Below are 10423 nucleotides of genomic sequence, written 5' to 3'. Positions count from 1 at the left end.
CAAGGATATCACTCTTTTGTTTTGTTTTTTCTCAATATGACTAATTAAGCAGTAAACGTAGTGTAAGTATTATTCCAGATAACATTACAATAGTTCAAATGAGGCTCAACAGTATGGGCGCAATTGTCTCAATTGGCTTTATGTACTACTACTATCTCATGCACTGATTTCAAGTTATCAGCCAATCAGAGCCAAGAGAGTGCCAAGGGATGGACATGGTCACCCCCGGTCACCACGTAGCATCGCTCCTGTCTCAAAGGCAACTTTATGGCAGAGGATGTCATCAATCGTTCAGTCAGGTTAGAATATAAATAAAACTAAGTCACAGTGAGTAAAAGCAAAAGCAATTCTGTAAATAACTAGAAAAATTCCCGCGGAAATTTTGAATGGGACTGCTGACTCTTTGGTAATGAGCTGAACAGTTTAAAATTTAAACGACTGGAATCGGTCAAGAAATGTGGAAGTTAACCATAATCTAAAAATATGTCACTGTCACTTTAACAACGCACACCCATTTTTGACTTAGAGCCGTCACCCGCCCCACATTCCATTGAGATTCTATGAGAGACGCACCCCTTGAACAAAAGCCTCTCACGATTTAACGGTTCAAGATACAGATTCAAGCGTAACGTATGCGTGCACAGCGTGTCTTGGAAAAAGGTGCTTGATGTGTGATTTTGTCTTTCCATTTCCCATTCATTCCTATGGCACTTTTTGGGGTAGTTTTTGGGGTATTGCGTCGCCTTGGTAAGTGGGAATTCCTAGAAAAATAATGCCGCACCGAGTCAGATCGAGCCGCATCGTTTGATACCTCATTTGTCCCGGTGCGATCTACGGTACGGGCCGCATTTTTGCGGAAAAATCCGTGGAAGATGATATAATAACCGCAATAAACCCATTTTTGTAGGATAGTAATATGTGCTGCTTGCTTGCTACGCTCAGCAGTCCCATAATAATCACTATAGCGGGGCAGAGATTTTAATACTAATGTAAAATTGAGGCCTCTCTGTTTATGTTATAGTCACATCGGTAATTGGGATGGACATTAATCTCATTTACTATCATTGAACATTTTTACATTGTTTTCAAAATTGTCTTAGAGAGCTTGCTGTTGTGTGTGAGTGTGAAGTGTTCAAAGTATGTATGTGACCATTAAATCTAGCACAGATGTCCTGGAAGGGGTGTAGGAAAGACATTTGATACCCTGAAACTAAAAACAGTTTGTGTGCATGCTTGTGGGCAGCATCACACAGCACACAAAGTATTCTATTGACCCATTGTATGCCATCTTTACAAAGGCCAAATTGCAAGGATTTGCATCGCAGCTCAGTTTCCTCAATGGACCGCAAAACCACTTTTGAATTGAGCTGCGATACATTTTTATAAACACGTCCTCACCAACAACTGTTGCCATGAGTGCTAGACCACATAAATATATTTACATTAAAAATATTACACACACAAGAACAATCTTGAGATTAATTTCAATAGCTGCATTAAAAATTCCAAGATGATAATGCTCAGTATTGACCGACACTGTCATCGTTATTGACTTAATATTAAAAGTGGCAGTGGCAGTTCAATTAAAATGTGGGAAAAGTCAAATAATGTCACCTCAAAAAGCATTAAAGGTGTTTTTTTTCTTAAAGTTTGATCGCGTTATACAATAGTTAATGCCTCTTAAAACTAACATGACAGTTTAGAATTTCAAAATGTTAATTAAAATGGTTAAGAAAGGTTTTATGATAGCAACAGTTTGGGCCATAAACAAACATACATAAACAAATTAAAAGTTATTATTGCCCATAGAGCCATGGAATCTATTACTTTAACCGAAGGTCGCCTGTTAGTCGAAGTTGCACATTTCGTCGGGACTCATAGAGCGCAATATTTACTTAAGTTGAAGATAGTTTGAAAACAGCCCCTTACATTCTGTTGCCTGCTGTTTTTACCAAGTTAATCAAATCGCCGACTTTGCCGGAATTCACAGCGCACAACCTATATCATTATGTAGTCAATACTGTCTCTTCTCCTTACACCGGGGCTGATTCAAAAGCTTTGTCGCTGGCTGAGTCTCTGGGACGAGATGCTACACTCACACCAGGGGACAATATACCTCGTAATGCAAAGGTAAAACTTGTTTATCATGCTAACTGACTCCGTTCTATATTGAAACACTGTGATGATGTTATTTTACTATGTTTACTAGCATGGGACAAATGACTATCGTAGTGGCAAGCTATGCAGTAAATTCATGAATATGACTCAGACTCCAGAGTGAAAAACTCCAAGCACAAAGATGAAAGCCCCCATTATTAAACAGTCAAATGCACTTAATAGTTTTGAAGAAGGTGCATTTTAAAACTAAGCTGTGTGTTCGTGCAGTTGAAGTGGACGCTAACTATCTGGCTCGTTAATGTGATTTAAAACACGCAATTCGACACCTCTGTTACAATCTTTGTTAGAGTGTACGTTTACTAGTAAAATGCATGAACATTTATCTACTAATTACAACATTTATCTACTAACCTCGCAAAAAATGTTCGCTACAAATCCATGAATACTTTGTGGGCTGCCAGTCCTTTCTGTAGATTGCTGCTATCCATCAACGTCTTTTGTCTTCATTAGTAGGTATGTGATAAAAAGCAACATTTGGTTTACTCCTTTGTCTGTCTGTACAACCGACAGCAAGCACAGCAAGATATGACCATTTTATAAGATAATCGATTAGATAAAGGACTTTACGCTGTGCGAGATTCAATGGTTACAATACAGGCAAGTGGCTCTTTTGCCGTCCAGTGTCCCCCAGGGTGCGTTCCCATGAGGGCTGTGACAACACGTGCAAAAGGTCAATAATATTATCAACAATGAATACCAAAATATGAACAATAGATCACTGTTACATATTAAACATATAATATTATGAAAACACTTTAAACCCCAATATACTTTACTGTACTTGGCATGTACTGGCACATTATGTGTTGTAATGGAGAAGACCCCTGTGCACATGCAATGTGCTGACATTTTGGAAAGCAAGTGATGTAAGTCAGTAGGCCTCTTGGGATAAGTGCGCCATAGTTCTATTTAAGATTAAAGGCAAAGGAGTGTCATGAACATGAGGAAAACAAGTTACACTGAAATAATATGGGGTTTAGGAAGGTCACTCAACTTTATGTTGTTGACCGTGAGGACACTTAAAAACACACACAAAAATGTTTATAGTAGTCATAGAGTCTCTTTAAATTTTTAAGATATAGTTAATTTTGGGGTGGCAGTGAACAAGTGGTAAGCCCATGACTTGTATATTAATGGTTAGAGGTGGCAAAAGCTAAGTAAGCAGCATATGATGACATGCTAGGTTGGATGCAGAAAAGTCTAAAAGGAAGTGCGGCACGTTAGGGCGGTTAAGGATAGAGATTTAATTGTGTTGACTGGTATAGAAAAGGCAATTGTTGTGGACCAGAAATTAGAAATGTTAGGCACTAAAAAAAGATGACAAATGGAATAGCAGCAATCTGTGAGTGATAGTGGTGAGGTGTGCTTTAAGTGTGACAGAGGAAATGAGACACATCACATGAGTCAATTTGTCATTTATTAGAAGGAACAAATTAAAATGCAGTACTCATGATTTTCTCTTCTCCAATAATACATTCACAGAATGTCACTTTAGCCTTCCTCTGCTCATAGCCACTCCCACCATTTCTCCATACAATATTGAACTAAGGGCAACATGGCCTTTGGACTGACTGATGTCCACTAATAATTTAAAACACAACATAGAACGAAAATCTCATACAGAGTTGATTGGTATTTGCACTGCCCAGATTGTTATACATCAAAAACGGCTGATTATTCAAGTATTCCCTTGCTAATTATTTCTGTGCTAGATATGAAAACCACTCAACATCTGCTGTGTGATGTTCTGTGTAGGTTTACATGACGTAAACATAGTGTGTCTATGACAATGATAACAGAATGAAATCCATTATAGTGCAATCCCCAAGCAATATTACATGCAGTTAGAGCTGGCGCACGAAAATGACTGTTTGTGCATTTCCTCACAATACTTTCAGTTCCATTAGAATACTGACCACAGTCATATCCAAGCTAAGAACTTTGACATCCCACCCGTTTATAATATAGTAACAGAAACATGATACCTCTCAGTGATTGTTTTCACACACAGCAGCACCTGCAGAGACGACACATTGGACACACACATGAGCATAGCCGCAACTTGGCACTGCTGTGAACACAATATAACGACTTTGAAGTGAAATGAATTTGATGGCTTGTTAAACTGTTATAACACCAAAAGCACAAACCCACCAGCCTCCATAACATTCCAACAGACAAGGCAAACAAACTGAAGAAAAATATGCAATACAATTCGGATTTTTGGCAACAAAATCAGTTTTTTGTGGAAGTCAACCTTAAACATTTCTTGACAATAATACGTTATATGTGACCTCACTAGTCTAAATACGACATTCTAATTAATATGACATTTGTGTAATATGAGCTATGAAGCAAAATCCAGCCGTTTTTATCATCATCATCAATGTTGCTCAGGTCTCAGGTAACAACTAATCACAGCGCAGCTTTAGAAAACAGGTGAGCTCTGATTGGCTGTTGCCTGAGCCCTGAGAAATATTGATGTCAACTCCAGTCGATAGCAAGTGGCAAAATAGCCGCCTCCTGAATGGATAAAAATGGCTTGATTTAGCTGCTTAACTCATATTCCACTGACACAATATTAACCAGAATGCCATATTTAGACTAAGTGGGGTTGTATAGAACATATTGTTGTCCAAACATTTTTTGGGAGGGTCGACTTCCCCTTTAAATAATAAAAAAGGCATGTTATGATTACTGGTGAGTATTTCACATATTTTTTTTGTTTTACCACATCATTGATGACAAAAATCCTACTTCTTAAATAAAAATAGGTACTCTGTGCGTCTTGTTCATTATAAAACTACAGGCTTTATACACTGCATGTAAAAAAATAAAAACACAAAAAGCAAGGCAACATAATGTTTGAAGACTTTTGGAAGGTCATGCTTTTCCTATAAAAAGGCTACTTTGTCAACGAGTCTCTTAAATAACAGTACCACAATAGTCATACTTCTTTGTCATTGCGTCCCTGGAGAGTGATGTGAGAAAAACATTTAGGTGTGAAAAAAAAAAAGATGGTTGAACCTTCTTCAAGGATTTGATGGCACTAACCATTGATGAGAATCTCTGGCAGTAAAAGTCTTAACCAGTGTATGTAAAGATTAGTAAACAATTTCAGTTTGAGCTCCATTGTCCATACACGTGGTCAATTGTTCCTTTAAAAAATAAATTATAAGCAACACAAACGTATTGCTCAGAGGTCATTTCATGGCTTGACGTTGGCCCGTCAGATGATCCATCATACCGGTACCAGCTTTTCAATGTATACATTCGTTCCTTTAGTGGAGGCAGCTGAAAAATTAGCATCCCAACATGTCGCATCCTAGTCGGCCTTTCCGTTCTCATGAGGCACGCCGGCTTTGGTCCGACAACGTGCCGACTGCAGCACTTTGTAGCAGCCTCGGGCGATTTTGTGCATCCACATGATGTTCATGATGTCCAAGCAGATGCTGGAGCAGATCCACGCCAGGCGCCCGCCGTAGGGCACAAGGTAAAAAGCCTCGGTGCCATAGACGGCGTACATGCGGCTGTAGTAGACCGGCATGACGGCCACGCGCACCATGAAGAACACCACGGCCATGGCCACACCGTTCGCCATGTTGGGTCGGGAGGTCCTTGGGTAACCTAGAACCTCAAAGAACCAGCTGCAACAGGAACAACAATTCAAAATGCATCAATTCAACATACAGTACTTCCTTGACACAAAATATTACTTTTCTATTAGTCAACACTTTGGTGCCATCTTGTGGCATCTTCAGACATGACATGCCAAGAGCTGCAAATAGGTGTGTTTTTAGCAAAGAGCTGGAGATAGGGCCCACAGAAAAAACACACAAAAAGGTTATAGTGAATAGCGGACCACAACTAGGCAGGGGTTCACTATAATAATAATAAAGTGTCTTTTACAGCGTTTTTGTTTATTTTATTAAGTACTGAACAATTAAAATCGACATTTCAATGTAAACAATGACATTTTTAAATCGCAAAGGCTGCAGCAATTTTGTATAGTATATGTATAGTATAATTTAGGTCAATCAACTTCTAAAAAAATATTAATATATTTTTTATTCCTTTATATAGTGTCTTAGATAAGTTCTAGTGCCAGCTTTTAAAAAAGCTGAGTCACATTAAAAGGGACAAAAATCACGAAAATTAAAAATTATAATAATTTTTTATTTTCATTTTTTAAACACGTGTTTGTATTTCAAACTTCTGTTTCTAACTATGAAAAAATATATATTTTTAGTTTAAAATGGCTTTCTTAACAAGAATTGTGGCCAAAGTCAGAATCCTAGTCGTATATTACGCCCCTTAGTGCTGTAAATAGCAAATATTTGTTGTGGCGGAAGCTAAACTAGCAATTTGCCACACATAGTTACAATGACTAATTCTCCGTCTTTCATTTCTTCTACTTTCATTCTTGCCAAATACTTTGGTGCATTACTGTCAGTAGCCACCTAAAGCGGGCTAAAGAAGGTAAATAGTACATAAAATTACTTAATAGTAAATAGCATTACTTAATACTTTGTTGTAGTGGGAGCCACATACTAAACTAGCGATATGTCACAGTAGTTGACGTGACTACAAAATTGCAGACAAACAAGATTTTGCTTACGCTATCTTAAGTCAGGCTGCTGCCAAATGGTGGCAAACAGATTTAAGAAAATGGCTTCATTAGTAAAAGTTATGTTTTTTTCTGGCGTTAGTTTCATCTCCTGCTGGACTAATGGTTTTATTTAGGCTTAAAAAAAAAAATGTCTTAAATTCAAATGTCATATAATAATTTAGTTTTACTTCATTCACACAGCACTGCACAACAACCACATATTTAAGAAATTGCTGTACATAAATGTAAACAGTTCATTTTTTATAGTCCCCCACGTTGAAAAATATCAAAACAGGAAAACTGGAGGCATCCCGGAATGGATCAGTTACACATGCAAACACACAAGCATGAAAAAACAATCATTTGAAAATGGTCTTGTGAGGACAAGTGAAAGTGTCCCGCGTCGGCATGTGCAACTATTGTCCGACCCAAAACAACACACACTTGTTGTGTTTGTGCTTATAACACTTCTCTAAAACAACGCGACTCCATCCAGCAGAACTGCACTACAGCCCCCACGCTAACACACTTTAATCATTGTATGCATCAGCCTTGTTAACAAATTGTGAGTCTTAATTACACAATTCTGTATTTTCACATTTTATCATAAAAATTCAGTAAAACAAAAGGCCTGCCCTCTAATAAATGCCTAATAGCTAATTAACAACTGGTAATCTCTTCAGTTGGGTAAATGAATACTCCCGCCAACTATTTGAGTGCATATTCTGTTTTAAAGTTATGTAATCATATCGTTATCTTACATAAAGCATAGTAAAGTAAGTACAACTGTCATAAATGCTCCAAAATTGAGTTCTGAAGATACGTACCGCTGGTTCACACATGGAGTAGAAAACTCGGCGAGCAGACGGAAATTAGCAAAATAAGGCAACATGCCTTGGCCCTGCAAGGAGAGAAAAAAAGAGGAAAACAACGTAGACGTAAAAAGATACACAAAACAAGACACAAGATCAATCAGATCTTTAGGGCGTGCTCACCACTGACATCATTTAGATTCCAACTTGAATCATGTTTAATAGGCAAGTCACAAATGGAAGAAAGTGAAGACTACAATTGGTACTTGTAACTAAAATGTGTACTTTTATGCCATACATAAAGTACAAGCCAATATTCTTATGGTATACCAGGCATAAATTACACACAGATGCCAAAAAGAGTTCTGTCAAAAGTTTACTGCTTTTTAATTGTACTACTGTCAAAATCAACAATTCAGTGAGATATTTGTGCATGTTGCTGATCACAAGGTTGGCTTGACATTTATTGCTCGTTTCTGCTGCCCTCAAGCGGGCGAACATTGAACTGACAATCACATTCCATGCCATCATTTGAAGCTATCAATAAATATGGACACTGGATTTTGACAATCCATGAATACATTCAGTCACGCATCTGGCTGAAATTGCAATCCAAAGTCATGCAGACAAAAACAAAGTTTTTGTTTTCAGTACATTCATCCTTAATAGCTTAATTGAAGCTGAAGAAGTGCTCATAATAATCACTAGTTAAATGCAGATGGATGTGATGTTGCAGAAGCTTCTGGGGAAATCACGTGATAAGTAAACAGCTATTAACATAACTATTAGGCACACAAATCCAAGTTATGATGTTTAAGTTATGCCGCTAGTGCTAGTCAACAAAAATTTAGATTGCTTGCAACTGTCATTTGTGTCTAAATTTGAAAGTAAAAGCAAAAGTAAAAAAAAAAAATCTCAAAATAACCACAATAATAACAACTCATTCAAAACCAGTGCAATACATACACTCATTAATGTATCTAATTTTGTGTCCGGTAAGCATATTTGACTCATTGCCTGACTTTAAACACCGTACAAAAAGGAAACTTACCTTCAAGGCTGAAATAAAAGAGTGCCATTACACTAATAATAAATACAAATGGGTGTACTTTGTGTACAATATTCAGCACCTTACTTAGCACGAGCACACTAGTACCTCTAGGAACTGGTAAGTCCATACTGTGACTGGGCATCACATCTGCTCAGTGCAACCAAACAGCAATAACAGCAGACAAGACAGGAATAAAATAAGGAAGAGGTCCCCATCTAGATCAAAATATCCCTTCATGAGACACATACACACACGCACGCGCACGCACGCACGCACGCACACACACTCACATACAACACGCCTTTTTGGTAGTTTTTGCATGAACTGTTTTACACAAGCCAAGTTGGTAGTCTTTGGATGTGGGGTTGAAGAACAACGATTAATGTTAAGGAGACAGACAGAAAGAGAGACAGAAAAATTAGAATAACAAAAAATGCTTAGAAATACTGGAAGCAAATATGAAGCGTCAAATACAAACACTGACAAATTGAGCATGCATCTAAAAGTCCCATAAGATCTGTAATGTTATGGTTTTCCTTTTGTTGAAGGTTAAAAACAGACACATTCTGGTGAAAAGTCACTCTTCTCAACAATGGAAACAAGCTAAAGAAATTACGCTAACTTGTACCTTTGACATTTACAATATAGTCAACGATTCGTGTCCCTAAACGAGATAAATCCATATTGTGCTTTTGATGTCAACAGTCACACGTAGTAGACACACGCTGGAACGATAACTAATAAAACTTTGCTAAATGACGAGTTTGACTGGTTACCAAAATAAAGCAGATGAAAATGACATCTAGGGTGGAGACAATTTTGGTTCTCATCAGTGGGAAGAGTTTAAAAAAAAAGAAAAAAGAAAAAAAAATTCTAAGAAAGACAGTCATGAGTGTCCAGTGACAGTGTGGATGCCAGAAGCAACCTGTAATGTAATAATTTCATGAAAAATATTTTTTTTGTTTACCGATAATGTAATACCTTATTACATTAACAACACTAAAACTCTGACGTAAAAGTGAACTTAAAAGTTAAAATGTCTTGATTGTTTAACAATAAACCTTAACATAACAATCTTATATAATAAATAAAAAAACAGGTACAAATGTACCTGTTTTTTAAATTTATTATTATTTATTATTTAACTGTATCAGTACTCCCAGAATTTTTTGCGGCAGTTCTGAACAAGTGAGCGGAGCTTGCTTTGATTAACTCTTTGCAGAGTTGGTTTAATATTAAATAAATTAACTCTGTCAAATAACTCTAACAAAACACAGACCACCATTTAAATAATTCAAATCAGTTAGAAATGCACTTTGGAGGTTGAAATCAACTCAGAAAAATTTAACATGAAAATTTTACCACTCAATTTTAACACATAACAGTCTCGGATTTTTGAAACACAAAATGTAGAACTATGGACTGAAAATTATATAAATAGATTACATTATATGTAAAAAAAAAAAAAAAAAAAAAAAAAAAAGACTCATAAATAAATAAATCCCTAATGTTCACATTATCGGTAAAAATCTTATTACAATATTTTAATTAAAATTATTGGTGGAATTATTACAATTTTGTGTTATAATAGATTATGATTGAGTTAAGCGCCAATTTTATTACATTTTCAGGCGTTATTGCGTTTTAGGGAAATTATCACATTATAGAGTACTACGATGTCTCTTAAATCTGTTACATGAGTTTGTTCTGCAAGCCCAAAATAAAACTTTCACACAGACTATGGTGCAACATTGACTCCACTGCTATTGAGAG

The 10423-nt window shown here is 36.7% G+C and overlaps 1 protein-coding gene across 1 annotated transcript in view; it reads right to left on the bottom strand.

Moving 5' to 3' along the window:
- Positions 1-3578: 3578 nt before the first annotated feature.
- tlcd4a (TLC domain containing 4a) overlaps positions 3579-10423 on the bottom strand; it is a 17290-nt gene continuing 10445 nt past the window's right edge. The window contains exons 6-7 of the mRNA XM_077554712.1: positions 7615-7688; positions 3579-5825 (exon numbers count right to left, since the gene is read on the bottom strand). Coding sequence (XP_077410838.1) covers positions 5504-5825; positions 7615-7688 — 396 coding nt within the window. The 3' untranslated portion in view covers positions 3579-5503. The remainder of the gene's footprint in view (positions 5826-7614; positions 7689-10423) is intronic.

Source organism: Vanacampus margaritifer, chromosome 20 (assembly GCF_051991255.1).
Source record: "Vanacampus margaritifer isolate UIUO_Vmar chromosome 20, RoL_Vmar_1.0, whole genome shotgun sequence".
In the NCBI taxonomy this organism is placed as follows: Eukaryota; Metazoa; Chordata; class Actinopteri; order Syngnathiformes; family Syngnathidae; genus Vanacampus; species Vanacampus margaritifer.
Note: the sequence above shows the minus strand (reverse complement) of the source record. Positions and strands in the feature narration are given on the sequence as shown.